Genomic DNA, 19,881 nt, shown 5'->3' with positions numbered 1-19,881 from the left:
TATTAGCCAAGGAGAAGTTTTGTTACTGTGGAGATTCAAAACACTAATTTTTATTTTAAAAATAATGACTTCCATGCCTGAGAAAGTAGTCTAATTTTTGTGAGATTTGTTACTTTATATTTGCTTATTAATTTTCTTCATTATTATCATTTGTGTATTTTATGTCATTCTACTGCTATATTAAGCATTTTACAGTGTCTTAACTTTGAAGAGACTTACTAAAATAATCATACTAATTTTTTTAAAAATCTATATATTTTAGGAAAAACAGCAGCAGAATGATATTGGTAATCAATTGGGTCATATAGGTTTCAGCTTGATCACCTTCGCATCCAAATAACAGGCATTTCTGGTCCTGACCCATACAATCCCTACTGATCTAAAATCATCTAGTCTTTTCAATTCATTGTACTTACATTTATGATCTGCATTAGAATTCTATCAGGGAAAATGATCTGACAGGCTGTTAAAGTTTTGCCATCATCTCTCTCTCTCTATATATATATATATACACACACACACACACACACACACACACACATATATATTTTTTTTTATTTAAGGGAAGATGAACTTTGAGACTCCTTTAAGCACCTTGGTCCTTTCCCCATTTGGAGTAGTACTCTATCAGCCTCCCAGGCTTTTCCTTTTATTTACTGAAGACTTAGAAGATGCTCACAATCTTCCTTTCCATCCCAAATACTGGAATTATCTTGGGTAATTCAACATAAGTGTCACATGCAAGATTACAACCTTTCAGTTTACTGGTCTCCTCATTACTATAATTTTCAACTTGACTCCACTTGACTATTTTCATGACCACATTCTAGATTTGTTAACCTTGTATTGATGTTATTTCATAAATCTTAAATTCAAACATCCTAGAGCTTCCCATCCTTTCAGTTCATCAACTCTTGTTTTCTTGACTCCATTATTTTCTGTGTTTCAATCCCCTTCTTTCGTTACTTCTCTTCCTTAATTATCCTAGATTGTCTATCACTTACCACTCTATCACTTCAACTATTTTCTTACTTGTATCTTAATATTCTTGCTCCTTTGCCTTGATGAAACTACCCAGCAATATACAACCCTGGAAGAATCCATATTCTAACCATTTTCAGTGCTTGGAAGAAGAAAGCATATAGGTGTACTGCTGACATAGGAGAGATGAAATTTGTTGGGGATTGGAAATATATATTTTGGCCATGTCTAAGATCTCACAGTGTTAACGAGCTCACAATTAGTAGACTGTTTAGTCTAACCCAGTACCTACTAATATCTTGGCAACACGACTTGTAACAACAACTTTCATTGACTATAGAGCACATTCCTAATTTAAATCTTGACACTTTAAACTACTTGAAAATTGTTGGAAAATTTTTCTTTTTTTCCCTTCTGAGTACTTCATAATCTTTATTAGAGAACGGTACATTTAGTACATATACATAAGGATTTTTAAAACTGTATAATTAAAAAAATACATCTAGTAAAACTTAATTCACTTACATGTATCAGTTGTATTAGTTCTCTTTATTTCATTATTCCAATTGATAATATTTATAACGAATAAAATAACTAGTAATTAATTTCATCATTGGAATGACCATGGGCTTTAGGGTTAGACAGACCTAGATTCAAATCCTGTCCCTACTATTTAGCTATGTAACACTGGGAAAGCTATTCAACTTCTCTTTGAGACTCACATTTCTTAGCTGCAAAATGGGAAAAATAATATTTACCTTACAGTGTTGTTAGAATGAAAATAACGCATTAGATGCGAAGTATCAGCAAAGTTACTGCCGATACATAGCTGCACTAAATAAATGTGAGTTTCTACCAACATCCTAATGAAAACAAAATCTCAATAGTAATACTTTTATGAAAATGCACACTAAAAATTGCGACCGTGTGTATGTGCGCGTGTGTTGTGTGGGTATTACTTTACTCAAGGGCCTAGTACATCCTCATTTTTTTTTTTTTTAATCTTTTTGGCTGAGTCGCAAGGTGTGTGGGATCTTAGTCCCCAGCCAGGGATCGAACCCATGCCCCCTGCGATGGAAGCACAGAGTCTTAACCACTGGACCAACAGGGAAGTCCTGACAATCTCCTGATTTTAATTTAAGTTGTTATGGCTTATGAAGTTTTTCCCCCCAGTTTTATTGAGATATATCAATAACTGACAAACAGCACTGTGTAAGTTCAAGGTGTATGGCATAATTATTTGACTTACATATATTATGAAATGGTACCACAATGAGTTAACATCCATCATCTTAGATACAAAAAGCAAAGAAAAGAAAATGGAAAAAAATGTTTTTCTTTTCCTTGTGACAAGAGCTCCTAGGATCTCCTCTCGTAACTGTCCCATATACCATGCAGCAGTCTTAACATAGTCATCATATTGTACATTACATTCCTAGTACTTATTTATCTTATAACTGGAAGTTTGTACTTTTTGACTGCCTCCATCCAATTCCCTCTGCCCTCAAACCCTGTTTCTGGTAACTACAAGTCTGATCTCTTTCTCTATGAATTTGTTTTTTTCTTTTTTTTCCTGGGTCCACATACAAATGAGATCAAACAGTATTTGTGTTTCGCTGTCTGACTTATTTCACTCAGCATAATATTAGGTCCATCCACATTATTGCAAATGGCAGGATTTCCTTGTTTTTTAATGTCTGAATAATAGTCCATTGTATATGTGTATACCACAACTTCTTTGTCCATTCATCCATTGATGGACACTTAGGTTGCTTCCACGTCTTGACAATTGTAAATAGTACTGCTATGAACATGGTGGTACAAATATCTCTTCAACATAGTATTTTTGTTTCCTCCAGATATATTCCCACAAGTGGAATTGCTGGATCATACGATAGTTCTATTTTTAATTTTTTTAGCAACCTCCATAGCATTTTCCATAGTGACTGCACCAATTTACATTGCCACTAGCATTGCACAAGGTTTCTCTTTTCTACCTGTCCTCTCCAGCATTTGTTATCTCTTATCATTCTGATGATGTCCATTCAGACAGATGTGAGGTGATACATCATTGTGGCTTTGATTTGCATTTCCCTAATGATTAGTGATGCTGAGCACATTTTCATATACCTGTTAACCATTTGTATATCTTCTTTGGAAAAATGTCTATTCAGGTCCTTTGCCCATTTTAAAATTTGCATTATGTAGTTTAAGACATAGGAAGTATGATCCAAAAACATAAAATAGATAAGGGAAAACTGTTTGTAAATACTAAGTATTATGTAACAGAATTAATTCTTGAATATGCATTTTTAAAAAGCTATCCAACTCTAGTTTTTCCTCAGAGAAGAAATATAGATCAATAACATTATATTAATTCAAAAGCTAAAATATGTTAGAGCCAGCAGCGTCACTGAGTCAAAAGATAAAATTAAAAAGAATTATATTTTAAAATTAAGCATTTTTTGTAAAACAGGAAGTAGAACATGACAGAGATGAAATTCCTTCAGATTTAACATATATTTAAGAACAAGGTTGTAAATATAAGTACTATTCAATCCATCCACTTAGGAAGCTACGAGTCTATTGGAAGAGACAGGCACATTCACATTGCTCTAAAATATTAAGTGATATAGATAATTGCAATACAGATAATAACAACAAAATGTGAGGAGGCAGGCTTAGGAAAGTTAGAGAACCCAGGAAATGCCATAGCAAGGGTGACACGTGAACTCAGCTATAAACTGGGTGACCGTACTTTCCTATTTCTTCCAGCATATGTCTTCATAAAGCAGCCAGACTCATCTTTTTAAACATAAATCAGATCATGTTACTCTTCCACTCAAAACCCTTCACTGTGTTCCATGCCACTTAGGATAAAGTCACAAATCCTTAACATGATCTACAAGGTTTTAAATCACCTGGCTCATATGTTCCTCTCCAGCCTCATCTCAAGCCACTATCCCCATCGCTCACTAAGCTCTAGGCATAGTAGCCCCCTTTCTGTTCATTTTATTATTTCTACACTCTGAGTCTTTGTAATATTTCTCTCCTTAACGTTCTACACCCTACCCTTTGCTGACGATCCCCTTCTCATCCCTTCAGCACTTAGCTTAAACCGACCTTCTTCGAAAGTCTTCCCTGAATCCCTAATCTAAAATAAAGATCCTCTGCTATACTCTCTCTTTCACAGTACCCTATATTTTCTTTCCTAGCATTTGCCAAAGTTTGTTATTAACATCTTTTATTTCTATAATTATTTGTTTAGCATCAGCCACTTCTACTAGACTATAATTTAGTTATGTTAGGGCAGGGAACAAGTCAGTTTTGCTCACCACTATGCGAGCACAAATAGGAGCTGAAGAGCTATCTGCTCATTAAATGAATAAAATAAATAAATTATAACTGTATATTTCAAGTTAGAGGGTGACTAAGTGGCATGGGAAACTACTTTAAAAGACTCTTTGTAAGGAGAAGAACAAAGCTGGAGGACTAATGCTGCTTGACTTCAAGAACTACTATAAAGCTACAGTAACCAGGACAATGCGGTATGGGTGAAAGAACAGACAAATAGGTCAATGGAACAGAACAGAGAGCCCAGAAATAGACTCCTATAAATATAGTTAACTGATCTTTGACAAAGGAGCAAAGGCAATACAACGGAGCAAAGACAGTCTTTTAAACAAATGGTTTTGGAACGACTGGACATCCACGTGCAAAAAAATAAATCAAGACACAGATGTTACACCCTTCACAAAACTTAACTCAAAATGAATCACTGAGCTAAATGTAAAATGCAACTCCTAGAGATAACATAGGAGAAAATCTAGAACACTGAAGATATAATCCATGAAAGAAATAACAGATAAGCTGGACTGCATTAAAATTAAAAGCTTCTGCTCTACAAAAGACACTGTAAAGAGAATGAAGAGACAAGTCATAGTTTGGGAGAAAATATGTGCAAAAGACGCATGACATAAAGCAGGGGTCCCCAACCCCCAGGCTGTGGACCAGTATTGGTCCATGGCCTGTTAGGAACGGGGCCACACAGCAGGAGGTGAGCGGTGGGCAAGCGAGAAAGCTTCATCTGCAGCTCCCCGTCACTCGCATTACCGCCTGAACCATCCCCCCCCACCCCCGGTTCCATGGAAAAATTGTCTTTCACGACACTGGTCCCTGGTGCCACAAAGGTTGGGGACTGCTGACATAAAGGACTATTAAAGAAAACTTAAAACTCAACAATAAGAAAACAACCAACCGGGTTAAAAAATGGACCAAAGACCTTAACAGACACCTTACCAAAGAAGATATACAGATGATATAAGCATAGGAAATATATTCCACATTATGGGAAATGTAAATTAAAACAACTAGATACCCCAACACACCTATGAGAATGCCCAAAATCTGGAACCCCAATAACAGCAAATGCTGGTGAGGATGTGGAACAACAGGAACTCTCATTCATTGCTGGTGGGAATGCAAAACCTTGCAGCCACCTTGAAGACAGTTCGGTGGTTTCTCATAAAATAAACATACTCTTACCATATAAGCCAGCAGTTGCGCTCCTTGGTATCTACCCAAAGGAGTTGAAAACTTATGTCCACAAAGAAACCTGCATATGGATGTTTACAGCAGCTTTTTTTTTTTTTGCGGTATGCGGGCCTCTCACTGTTGTGGCCTCCCCCGTCGCGGAGCACAGCCTCCGGACGCGCAGGCTCAGCGGCCATGGCTCACGGGCCCAGCCGCTCCGCGGCATATGGGATCCTCCCAGACCGGGGCACGAACCCGCATCCCCTGCATCGGCAGGCGGACTCTCAACCACTTGCGCCACCAGGGAGGCCCTACAGCAGCTTTGTTCATTACTGCCAAAATGTGGAAGCAACCAAGAAGCCCCTCAGTAGGTGAATGGATAAATAAACGGTGATACATCCAGACACTAGCATATTATGCAGCACTAAAAGAAATGAGCTATCAAGCCATGAAAAAACTTGCACATGACTACATGAAAGAAACTAATCTGAAGAGGATACATACTATATGATTCCAACTATATGACATTCTGGCAAAGGCAAAATTATGGAGACAATAAAAAGGTCAGTGATTGCCAGGGATGGGGTGAGAGGAAAGAGCAGAGCAAAGAGGATTTTTAGGGCAGTGAAACTACCCTGTATGATGTTATAATGATGGATATATGTCATCACACATTTGTCTAAGCCCATAGAATATACAAAACCAAGAGTGAACCTTAAGATAGACTATGAACTTCAGGGGATTACACTTTTGGGTGATTATGATTCATCCCTAACGAACCATTCCGGTGGGAGACATTGATGGGGGGAAACTCCGCATGTGTGGGGGAGGGAGTATATGGGAAATCTCTGTACCTTTCACTCAATTTTGTTTTAATCCTAAAACTACTCTTAAAAAATTAAGTCTTTTAAGAAAAGGCTCTTTGTAAAGAGCTGCCTAACATTAAAAGTGACTAACAGGGCTTCCCTGGTGGCGCAGTGGTTGAGAGTCGCCTGCTGAGGCAGGGGACACGGGTTCGTGCCCCGGACCGGGAAGATCCCACGTGCCGCGGAGCGGCTAGGCCTGTGAGCCATGGCCGCTGAGCCTGCGCGTCCGGAGCCTGTGCTCCGCAACGGGAGAGGCCACAACAGTGAGAGGCCCGCGTACCACAAAAAGAAAAAAAAAATGTGACTAACAAATATGAGACATCTACTATGTGCCATACATTGTGCTAAGCATTTTGCACATAACATTTCATTTTACCATTAAAATAACCCAATGAAGTAGAAACTGTTCATCCTGTTTTCTAGATGAGCTTGAGCTGTCATTTCATGCAAGGGTAAGTACTTTTTGTCATTTAATCAAATTATTTCAGTTAAAATATAAAAGTGTCATAGACAATAGACTAAGTTGTTTTTCCATTCCATTAGAGTAGCATCACTGTATCAAAGGATATATACCAAGCATTCATTTATTAATTTATTCAACAAACATTTATTTAGCACCTGCTGTGCATCAGGCATTATTCTAGGTGCTAGGGATAACACTGTGGACAGAAGAGATAAAAATCCCTTCCATTACAGAGCTTGCATTCTAGTGGTAAACAAAAACAATGCAACTACTAAATAAGTAAAATATACGGCATGTTAGTAACAAAATTTTGAAAAAGGAAAAATAAAGCAGAGGAATGTAGTACTAAATATTTGGAGGAAGAAGTAGAATTTTAGACAGGGTGGCTACAGAAGACTTTTTTGAGAAAGTACATTTGAATTAAAGCTGGAACAAAGCGGGAGAGCTAGCCACATGGGTTTTTTGTAAGAAAGCATTCCAAACAGAGCAAGCATATCCTGCAAATTTGAAGAACAGCAGGAAGCTACAGTGACTGGAACAAAAAGTACAAGGGGAGAGTAATAGGAGAAGCAGGTCAAAGAGCTAACGGAGGCCAGATGACAGTACCTTCCCTCCCCATGGCTCGCTCCATTGCAGCCATACTGGCCTCTGACTATTTTATGAACAGGCCAAGCACTTCCTTCTTTTGTATGCTGTTCTCTCTGCTTGAAATGCTCAGACAGCTCTTTGTTCAAATGGTTCCTCATCAGAATGGGCTTCTCTGACCATTCTACATTTCTTTGTCCTTGTAGGTTTTTTCTTTCAGTGACATGGGAAGTCTCTGGAGCAGCACTGTCCAATAGAATTTTGTGCAATGACAGAAATGTTCTGTGGTGTCTAATATGGGAACCACGAGACACATGCAGCTGTTGAGTACTTGGATGTGGTTAGTGCAGCTATGGCACTAAATTTTTTTTTTTTTTTTTTTTTTTGTGGTATGCGGGCCTCTCACTGTTGTGGCCTCCCCCGTTGCGGAGCACAGGCTCTGGACGCGCAGGCTCCGGACGCGCAGGCTCAGCGGCCATGGCTCACGGGCCCAGCCGCTCCGCGGCATATGGGATCCTCCCAGACCGGGGCACGAACCCGTATCCCCTGCATCGGCAGGCGGACTCTCAACCACTTGCGCCACCAGGGAGGCCCGGCACTAAATTTTTAATTAAGTTAATTTTTTAATTAATTCAATTTGTATAGCCACAGCTGACTAGTGGTTACCTTCTTGCACAGTATAATTCTGGAGGTTCCTGAGCAGAGGAGCAAAGGGTTCTACATTTCAGTAAGGGTCACCCACACCGCTATGCTGAGAATGGACTTTAGGAGGACAAGGGGAGAAGCAGGAAGACTGCTGAAAGTAATGCTGCAGTAAGTCAAGTGAGAAATGACGGTGTCGTGGATCAAGTCAATATCAAAGATAATGGTGAAAAGCCGTCAAATGCTGGATTTTTTTAATGGCAGAATCAATAAGATTTGCTGAAGGGCTCAATATGGGATGTGTGAAGAGTAGTTAAGGATAAGAGCAACAATTATGGCCTGGGCAACTGCAAGGCTGGGGTTCCCCATGTCTAAGAAGGAGATGACTGCAAGAGGAACTGGTTTGGGAGAAAATCTCAGGAGCTCAGTTCTATCATCGTTAGTGTGAGATGATAACTAGATATCCGAGTGGAAGATACCAAGTAGGAAGACATACATGTCTGGAGATAAGGGAAAGAGATCTGGAGAATTTGGGAGTTACTGACATATTGGTATTTTTTTAAGCCATGAGACTAGATAAAATTGCCTAGAGAGTGAATAAGACAAAAAGGAGAAGCAGTCCAACAACTGAGCCTTATTAATTAATCAAATACTAAGAAAGATTAGAGTTCAGTGTCCCACTTAGTAAAGGATGATAATAGACAGATTGTGTGTTTTTCAGTTAATCAGCACTGGGAGTTAATGTGCAGAAAAGGACAAAGGATACCTGTTCTTCTGAGGGGTCCTGTTGCCAGTCTTCCCGTCTACCTAATGAGCTACCATAAAGGGAAAGCTGAGCAGAGGATGCATTCGACACGTTACCACATGACTGTCACTACGGAAGTCTCTGTCCTTTAGCTGTATTTTAATTATCTGGTGAAATATTAAAACCAAACCATGTACAGCTTTATACATTTAAGGCAATATCCTGCATTATACCAGTTGAATTATTAGCAATATAATGTTATAGTCCTCACTATATATAACTGAGTAGATAAATCCAATTCGGATGACACAAAAAGAGAGACAAGGTCTATAGCTAGGGCAAAATGCTTGTGCTATTTTACTGTCTTAAGGTTAAATTCTGCGTCAAGTTGGCTAGGCTATGTGCTCAGCTGTTTCATCAAATACTAGTCTAGATGTTGCTGTGAAGGTATTTTGTAGATGTGATTAACATCTATAATCAGTTGACTTTAAGTAAAGGATATTATTCTCAATAATGTGGGTGTGGCTCATCTAATCAGTTGAAGGTCTTCAGAGAAAAGACTGAGGCTTCTTGGAGAAGGATTTCTGCCCCAAGACAGAAATCCTGCCTACGCTTCCAGCCTGCCAGCCCACCCTACAGATTTCAGACTTGCCAGGTTCCATAAGCATGTGAGCCAATTCTTTAAAATAAATCTCTATATATCTATACCCATATCCATATTCATATCCATAGCTATATCTTATCTGTATCTATGTCTTACATATATCCTATTGGTTCTTTTCTGTTTCTCTGGAGAACCCTGATTGACACACTCTGCTTCTATTTGTACAAGCTGTGTGATACTATCTAAGTTTCACTTAACCTCTGAAATCTTCAATTTCTTCATTGTAATATGAAAAAAAATTTCAGTATCAACCTTAATAGAGATGTTCTGAATGTTAAACAAAATAAACCATGTAATGTTCTTAGTATGGTGCCTAGCACACAATAAATATTTAATAAATGTTAGATGTGGTGGTATTGCTATTATTATAAGAAACAAATATTGAGTGTTCACTATTTTTTTTAATATCTTTATTGGAGTATAATTGCTTTACAATGGTGTGTTAGTTTCTGCTGTATCACAAAATGAATCAGCTATACATATACATATATCCTCATATCTCCTCCCGCTTGAGTCTCCCTCCCTCCCACCCTCCCTAGCCCACCCCTCTAGGTGATCACAAAGCACGGAGCTGATCTCCCTGTGCTATGCAGTAGCTTCCCAACAGCTATCTATTTTACATTTGGTAGTGTATATATGTCCATGTCACTCTCTCACTTCGTCCCAGCTTACCATTCCCTCTCTCCATGTCCTGAAGTCCATTCTCTACGTCTGCATCTTTATTCCTGTCCTGTCCCTAGGTTCTTGAGAACCTTTTTTTTTTTTTTTTAAGATTCCATATGTATGTGTTAGCACACGGTATTTGTTTTTCTCTTTCTGACTTACTTCACTCTGTATGACAGACTCTAGGTCCATCCACCTCACTACAAATAACTCAATTTCATTTCTTCATCTGTCGCTGGACACATAGGTTGCTTCCATGTCCTGGCTATTGTCAGTAGTGCTGCAATGAACATTGTGGTACATGACTCTTTTTGAATTATGCTTTTCTCTGGGTATATGCCCAGTAGTGGGATTGCTGGGTCATAGGGTAGTTCTATTTTTAGATTTTTAAGGAGAGTGTTAACTATTTTTAAAGACATCATGTTATAATTTTACTTTAAATTCAAATAATAAAGTTTTCTTAAATCTATCTTATACTTGAGACACCAGGACAGTGTCAAATAAAATCCTGGCCATATTCTAGATGTTCTTCTGTAACTAACAGAATCACTTCTACCAGAATTTTTCTTAGTGTCTCGTCCACATTTACCCAATCCCTAAACTCTGCCAGACAGAGACTTAATAAAAACAGTCAATGAGATAAGATAAAATGAAGACATATAAATGAAGAACATTAGCAATCAAAATATAGTGACCTGCTTCACTACTATTTTTCTAGAAGGCATTGTGTAGAGGACAACAAAACAAAACAAAACAATTTTATGCTCACAAAACTTTAGGAAGAAAAACACTTGTAATGCAAAAACAACAAATTTTGGTTTTGTTTCTATTATAGTATCATAAATACCCTAATTTGAGATGGAACCTTTCCTAAGAAAGACTGCATAGAGAAATATAGAAGAAAAAATTTTAAAAGAATGTATTACTTCTCCATAGTGAATGCTTATATTATTATTACTTGAGCATAAAAAAATTAAGAATGATATAAATTTAACAATTTGAAGAGTTGACTCTGAAGATTAAAAACAAGTCACTTCTTATAACTAACACCCATGTTATATATGAGAGATGGTAGTCTAAAATACTTGCCTAAACAAATTTTGTATTATGTTACATATTATTATGAGTTAGAAAAAACTTCCATTAGATTACTTTTAAAAGTTTAGATTTTCTTTTAAACCATTCTCAAGAGTCATTACTAAAGATTTCAGGAGAAAAATTAAGTCATTTTTTACACTTTAAAATCATATTTTGTAAGGAATTTTTAAGTTTATAGTTTTCTTTTACTTATAACTACTATAATTAACCTATGAGTTACTATTTACTTCTAGTTTTTTATAACTCACCTATGAGAAACTGCTCCCCAAGCACCATGCTTATTTGTGAGAATGTTAAGGATCTTCTGTTTCAGCTGATTTGCAGTCACATGGTCCCTATGTTTCGCAGCACTAATGAGATGGTCACACATCTTTTCTTCCTCTCTTCTATCAGCAGCGTATTGGGCACACTGCGACTACAAAGAAATACAAACAGTGCATGATAATAAACCTCTACCGTTTGTAAGAAAGAAATGATATTTAACCTTGAGTTAAAGGGTAATAATTATCAATTCAATTTTTAAAACGCAGATAATGTAGTCTTTTGAAAGTTTATTCTAAAATATATATATATATACACACACACACATATATAATCACCTTTCAAACTGGTAAAAATATGTTTTCTTTGTGTTTATACATAAAGTATATGTAAAGTAATTTGAATATTATTAAGTAATATAATCAAGTAATTAATGACTTTTAAGGTTCCTTCCAATTCTGAAATTCTGATTTTAACATATTCCAAAAATAAGCATTTTAAAAACAAAATGATTTATTAAAAATGTAAACCTACTTATTATTTTAACCTATATAGTACATATCTCACTTAAAATAAGAGTTATGTTCCTGATAATTATATATAGATCAAAAACTTGCCACTTAATATATAGCGTTCCATTTTGTAAATGGCAATGTGGTGTAGAAGAGAAAGCAGTAGTTTAGGAATTTAGACCTGGATTTAATTTCATACTTTATGCGAATTCTGTTTTTTTCACTGTATTCGGTTTTACATTTGTAAAATGAAGGGCTAAAACAAGGTTTTCTCTACAGTGTCTCCTAGCTCTAGAATCTAATGTATTCAAAGTTTCTCATGACAACTACTATCTTAATCTTATGTTCCCTAATAATCAGTTGTCCTGTCAGCTATCTGTATTCAAGTTCATTGGTATTAGCAACACAGGTAATCAATCTCATTGTGTATCAAAAAGGCTCAACACAAACATGAATATGAAGATGAACGTCTCTTTAACCATAAGTTTGATTTGTTTTGTATAATAATTTTTGTATAGGATAGAGTGACTGCAGATTTTAATGTTATCATGTATGTAATACAAGTCATATAACTACAAAAAAGTTTTGTACGTCTAAAAATATACATATAATGAGTTCACATTCATCATTACAAAGTAAAAATCTTTCATGTAAGGTATCTGAACATATTCCTTTCAACTATCTATACAGACTACTACCACAAGTCATCTCTTCCAGAGAAATAACCCTACAGTAACCTAAGAAGGATTAATTCATTTTCCAATTTATCTTTTTGTACAGGGAGTCACCAATTAGTACAATGATCTGCCTCCATAATGAGGTTAATATTTCATTAGCTCTTTGGAGAGTAAAATTAAATTTTCATTTTTCTTCCTTAACAATTACAGTGGTTAACCAAAAAAAATTAACTGTGAAGTACCCATCTCAAATTAAATACATTTTTTCTCTTAATTACAGGCCTATATGAGAGATATAGAAATTCCTCAAAAAGTCCTAGTATAAAATGTTATGACTTTTACAAAATCTTTTACAATTTAAAAGTGATATAAGTTTGGTAAACTACACACGCACAAACATACACACAATCAATGCATTTACTAATACAGCTTTAACCTAAAAAGAACAAACAGAAACATCTGGGTTAAAAAACAATGCACATTCGTTAAGTAACAATGACAATACTCTCCAAATTAGGTTTACATTAGTAGTTTATTTTATGTGTACACAATCTAAAAACCTTGAGTCTTCATATCCCCTTCATAGCCTCTATACCTCCCTTAGCCATGCATCATCAACAGGAGTGATCTCATTCATCCCCGAGGGAGTAAAAACTGGTATTAGGGTTGTGTGAAAAAAACCTTACTCTTTTAATGTATAAAGCACAGATGCATATACGGTACACAAATAGATATGCAGCATATTGATGATAATACAATAAATCAAGGTGGGGGCTGATTAGGATGACAACCATTTAAAAATTTTCCTTGCGGGGAGCAACAAAGAAAAAAGGTTGAGAAACAGTGCCCTTAGCTTAACATCACCTTGGTTAAATATATGTTAGAGCTTGTAACTAATATCTAGCTGCTTGAAAATCTATTTTAAAGGCTTTCACATGACAAATATTGATCTGCTTATATTCCCACAAAATATTCTGATTTTCTTAGTAGATATATGATCAACTCAAAACTGATTCTGCAGGGAATTCCGTTAATAATCTAAGCCTTATTTACTAACAGAAGTCAAAAGTTAATTGAATATTCTTATTTTGTCTAGAGTTCTGACATATCTTATACCTAAACATACTATATTCAAAGAACTCAATCTTTTCTTGTCATCCAAATTACAGCATGATACCCAATGTTATAAATATCCTATGCTATTTACAGTTGAAGCGATACAAAACTTCATTTTGACAAACACTTAATTGTCAATGGACTTTTACCAGAGTTTAAAATGTTTGTTTGTTTTTTGCAAAATAAGGTTGTGTCATCCCATATGACAAGTGTGTGCTGTCTCATCGGACAAATGAAGCAGAGGTTATGGGTTTTAAAGTGACAACAGCTATTTTTCTGCCTCATGCTTTTTTTTTTTTTTTTTGCGGTACGCGGGCCTCTCACTGTTGTGGCCTCTCCCGTTGCGGAGCACAGGCTCCGGACGCGCAGGCTCAGCGGCCATGGCTTACGGGCCCAGCTGCTCTGCGGCATGTGGGATCTTCCCGGACAGGGAACAAATCCGTGTCCCCTGCATCGGCAGGTGGACTCTCAACCACTGCGCCACCAGGGAAGCCCCCTGCCTCATGCTTTTTACCTAGGTAGGTCAGAGATCACTAGACCTAGGACATCAACTTGCATGGCTAAGAGAGCTGCTTTACTGAGATAAAAACCTCATCAAAACTGAAACCGTGGGCTCTGGCTTCCAGCCACACCACACTTGTTCGCATGTCGTATCAAGAGAATAAATTGGTGGAGTTATATATTATTTTCAAGGCCACTGAAGTCCAACCTAAGCCAAACACCAGTCACCTCAATATTTCTGAAACCAATTTTATTGAATTAGGACAATACAAATAATGTCAAATAATTATTGACATGCTAGAAATATAAGAATAATGTTCTTAACTTAAAAAACTATTAGTATGTAATATATAGTGCTTGAACATCCTTTAGTTTTTGCATATAAAATAGAAATGACTGCTATTCGTTCTTTACTCAAATGATAGTTAATTGTACTTATGAGGATTTTTCAACTATTACATTTCCATATATAGAGCGATACATACAGATCTACATTTATATCATATATAATGGCATTGCTTCATTTGTCATTAAAATATAATTATAAATATAAAATATAAACTAAAATAATCTTTGGCCACTCTAAATAAAGATAGATACATTATTAAATAATAAATTACTGAATGGTAAAACTGTTTCTCCATATAATCACTGTTACACCCATAACTAATGGTGTGTAAACTATGCTTAAAAATTACTAAAGGAATTGCATTATAAAACTGTATTTGCCTTTAAGAATATGTCAGAATAACTTCAGTCCACCAACTGGTTAGGAACAGGGCAGGATGGGTCTCTTCATGTTGTAAATGAGGTAAAAAGAAATAAGTGCCCTGTATTTGACATTTACTAAAGCTTTTAAAAACTACTGAAATGACTTCAGTGAAATTTTTCTCTTAAAAAAAAAAAACCTTGGGCTTCCCTGGTGGCGCAGTGGTTGAGAGTCCGCCTGCCGATGCAGGGGACATGGGTTCGTGCCCCGATCCCGGAGGATCCCACATGCCGCGGAGTGGCTGGGCCCGCGAGCTGTGGCCGCGGAGCCTGTGTGTCCGGAGCCTGTGCTCCGCAACGGGAGAGGCCACAGCAGTGAGAGGCCCGCGTACAGCAAAAAAAAAAAAAACCTTATGTAAGGTTACCATTGGTGACAACCGACTTATAACAGAAAAGCAGAATTTAACTCAATCCCAAAACCTTACCTCGAACTCTGCATGTTTATGTACATCCTCAGCTCTCTGTCTATTCAAAATAAACTCAGCTTCATTTGCAACACGAACTATATGGTCCTTCATAGCATGGCATAGCAATCTGAAAAGAAAAATACCTTTGGAATTATTATTCTTAATACTTTTGTTTAATCCAATTTTTTTCAATAATCAAATTTCAGTATTGCAAGTATTAACTATGCATAAATTTTAGATAAAGCTAAATCATATAATTAAGAAATATGCCATTATATTGTTACAGCAATGCCTCTTAAATATAGTGTGCCTTGTGAACAAATGATTCCGTTAATTCAATAAAGTTATTTAATGCGCTAAAAACCAAGGATTTTTGACACTTTTTAAAATGGCTAGAACAACAAAATTCACTGCCATGGAAGTAAATTTTCACACAAAACTGGATGACCATATGTTAGGAAATCTATAGACTGGATTCTTTCTTTAATTAATACAGACAATAGGACTGACACCTAAAATTCACTTAAATGCTCAATTCTTAATTCTAAGATGGAACTACCTTGAAATGAGTTCCAAGCAGCACCCAATTCAAGATAGTTCTCAGTAGAAATCTTTCTAAAATCCATGTCTGTTCTGACACAGATTTTGTTACTCCATGATGAGATTTCGGTTAAATTATGACTGTCACTCTAGGACCAGCGGGAACTTCCTGGCAGTATGACGAAAGCACCACTAAAATCTTGCATAGCAGCAGGACAGGTAGAGAGATCACTTGGAAACATGCAGCAGTATTCTCTTCAATCACATAAGAGGGACACAGGCACATTCCAATGGGAATATGGTCTAGTCTTCAGCATGAAAGTTAACGACAACATAAATTATTCAAAGACACAACGGTTAGGGGAATCTGCTAGAAACCACAATACTTGGGGAAAAAGGGCTGAAACTCCTATGTAAATAATGTTAGAGGACAAACAATCATATGGATAGTCTTAAATTTAATCACTGAGGCAGCTGGAAAAATAAAAGAAGTTAAAGAAAGACTAAGCTCCAAATATTAACTTTTGATGACATCATTGGTCTATACTTTATAGTCTTCAAAAGAGAAAAGAGATGTGAGAGATTAGAGTATTTCATTCAATGGCTTTGTCTAGTACATGAAGGCTGAAGAAAGCCAGGAAAAAATCTAATATGTGCAAATTAGTACAGATTACATTTAAATAGATTAACAGAAGACAGCTGGAAAGGAGAGGCTCAGTGTCTGGCTGGTTAATAGGTACTATTCTCAGGAACAGAACAAGTGGATGGGCAAAGCCAAGAGGCATGGTGGCAGAGGAGGGGGTGGGGTGGGGGAGACTCATGCCTCAGACACACCAGAGAAATTGCATCAATTGTCCGAAAGTCTGTCCTCCTACCTCTGACCCTTATGAGTCATATAGCAACTCATATATGATGTTTTATTTCCATGCATCTTCTTATCTGACTCATTGTCATTCTGGGTGACCTCATCAGCCACGTGGGAAACCATTCACCACAGTACCTCACAATTCTCTGACCTTTTAAAGGGGGATCAAAAATCCCTTAATCTAAGATTCCTTTAGAATCTTCAATTCTACCTCACTTGAGGAAATCACCTCACTGGCCATAATCAGCTTCACATCGTAAATCTTTATGCCAACAATCTACCCTCTGGTCACAATCTCCTATCCTAAGTGCGTTCTCTCCCCTTCACTCGTCCCTCTCTGGCCCCAGGCAAAAATAAGCTCACTTCCAACTTCCACTTCTTTGATCCCTCTCTTCTCTTCGTCCTTCAACCACTGCTCAGATTTATCTCCTTTCCCCCCAAGCATGGATCCCCCCAGTCCACACTTTAACCATTCTCTTTCCAGCACCTTCACTCAATTCCTGATCTGCCTGCTGTAATTGCTCAGGAAATACGTAATCCTAGGTGAAGACGTGGGTCTCCCTCCTCATTCCTACATCTGGACCTCTGAGGAAACTTGAGTTGACTTTTCTAAAATAATTTTGTTAAGTGTGTATTCCTTGTCATGTGTGGTCACTGAAGTCTCTGTTTCATTATGTTAGTGTCAGCTGATGATTAGACAGAGATTTCTTTAAATGCCTGAATCCAAAAATATCTCCCAGAATTTCTCAAGCAGCTGTGTGTGTGTTTGGACAGCCCTTGAACACTCAGCCAGGCAGGTTTTAACTCTACCTTTGCATTTCCTTCCTGCTTCCATAGAATCCCAGCGTCAGCAAAAGATGAGAGTTTGGGGCCTTCTCAGGTCTTTCCAGAGCATGAACACAACACTAAGCGTGCGCAGGACCCTTTACATTTCCAGGAATATGTCAGAGCTTTTCAAAGCCCTTGTGTACATTTCACTCCCCAGCTGCTCCTCCCAAGCTTTTTGGTGTGCCTAGCATTTGCCTCAACTGTTAATCTATCACCTCAGGCAGTGAGGTCTAAGATATTAGCTTATAAATGTCTTCAACAAATGCCCTCAGGAAATCAGCTTTTTTTTTTTTTTTTCTTTTTCACTCCAGGCCACTTCCAGGTTAGGCAAAATAAAACAAATCTTTTAAGCCATTCTTCCAGGGAGTCACCAGACAGATCAGAACAAGTAATTGATTTAAAATTCTTTGCTAATGAGGTCTATTATGCTCCCTCTGGTACAGTGCTTATAATGTGTGCTGCATTTTTATGGCTTCCTTTGAACTGGGGAGCAAAGGTTGGGACCGGAGTAAGTTAAAATGTCACAAAATTACTCTATCGTCACACCCACCAATAATTTTTTTTTTTTTTTTTTTGCGGTATGCGGGCCTCTCACTGTTGTGGCCTCTCCCGCTGCGGAGCACAGGCTCCGGACGTGCAGGCTCAGCGGCCATGGCTCACGGGCCCAGCCGCTCCGCGGCATGTGGGACCCTCCCAGACTGGGGCACGAACCCGTGTCCCCTGCATCGGCAGGCGGACTCCCAACCACTGCACCACCAGGGAAGCCCCCACCAATAATTTTTGAAAATATTTTTGTTGCATATACAATTATTGAGAATTATTTTTTTTAAAACGTTGAAAGTGTTATGTTACTTTCTTCTAGCTTTCTTTGTTGCTGTTATTCTTTTTTTTAAATTTTATTTATTTATTTGTTTTTGGCTGCGTTGGGTCTTTGTTGCTGTGCACGGGCTTTCTCTAGTTGTGGCGAGCAGGGGCTACTCTTCACTGCAGTGGGCTGGCTTCTCACTGCTGTGGCTTCTCTTGCTGCAGAGCACAGGCTCAAGGCGTACAAGCTTCAGTAGTTGCAGCACACAGGCTCAGTAGTTGTGGCTCACGGGCTCTAGAGCGTAGGTTCAGTAGTTGTGGCACACGCGCTCAGTAGTTGTGGCTCACGGGCTCTAGAGCATAGGTTCAGTAGTTGTGGCACACGGGCTTAGCTGCTCCACGGTATGTGGGACCCTCCCGGACCAGGGCTAGAACCCATGTCCCCTGCATTGGCAGGCGGATTCTTAACCACTGTGCCACCAGGGAAGTCCCTGTTGCTGTTATTCTAATTTTCCCTTTTGGTAGATGATCAGTTCTTTCTTTCTGGGTGCTTTTGTCTCTTTATTTTGGGCATTGTCCAGTTTCAGTACCATGTATCTAGTATGGGTTTCTTTTTATTAAGCCTACTTGAGGTACATTGTGACTTCTGTGTCACTGTATTCTTATTTTCAATCAGTTCTTAAAAATTCATAACAATCATCTTTTAAAATATTTCATCTCCCCTACTCTGTATTTTTTTCCTTTTTCAATTCTGATGATTTGTAAACTAAACTTTCTTAGTTTACCTCCATATCTCTAACATCACTTCATTTTTCATTTCTTTCTCTTTCTGCATTCTGGGAAAAATTTCAAAATGTATGTTCCAAGTCACTGGTTCCCTTTATCTTTGTCTAATCTGATGAATCATTAATACATGGAGTTTTTTCCAAATTGTATTTTTAAATTCTATAATTTTTGATTTTTCAAATCTTCCTCTTCATTTTGATGGTCTCTTCTTATTCATTCAATTTTGTGCTATTTTATTTCCTGTATTTCACAATTCTAATCTTGGTAGTCCCTGGGGGTCTAAATTTTTTGTTTTTTTCCTTGGTGATTCTCATACATAGTGGCTTTCATTCTCATATATTTAGTACTCTTTGACTGTTAACTCATTTCTGGTCTTAATCAGGAGTCCAACAGACCTAACTTGGATAAGTATTTGCTTTTATTTGTTTTGATACCAAGGAGAGCCCACTAGAACCATGTCAGCCTCTCTTAAGGATCTTGGCTTAGCATGAAAGTTTCAGGCGAGGTTCTATACTTAATTCCTGGCTAAAGACTTAAAATCCTAACAGCATTGCTGTTTTAGGCATATGTCCCCAG

The 19,881-nt window shown here is 37.5% G+C and overlaps 1 protein-coding gene across 1 annotated transcript in view; it reads right to left on the bottom strand.

Annotated features, from left to right (window-relative positions):
* NBEA (neurobeachin) overlaps positions 1–19,881 on the bottom strand; it is a 610,373-nt gene that overhangs the window by 297,014 nt on the left and 293,478 nt on the right. Inside the window, exons 36-37 of the mRNA XM_060080316.1 lie at positions 15,501–15,609; positions 11,489–11,655 (exon numbers count right to left, since the gene is read on the bottom strand). Of these exons, the coding sequence (XP_059936299.1) occupies positions 11,489–11,655; positions 15,501–15,609 (276 nt within the window). The remainder of the gene's footprint in view (positions 1–11,488; positions 11,656–15,500; positions 15,610–19,881) is intronic.

This window comes from Mesoplodon densirostris, chromosome 17 (genome assembly GCF_025265405.1).
Source record: "Mesoplodon densirostris isolate mMesDen1 chromosome 17, mMesDen1 primary haplotype, whole genome shotgun sequence".
Classification (NCBI taxonomy): Eukaryota; Metazoa; Chordata; class Mammalia; order Artiodactyla; family Ziphiidae; genus Mesoplodon; species Mesoplodon densirostris.
This window is presented reverse-complemented; position numbering and strand designations above follow the sequence as displayed.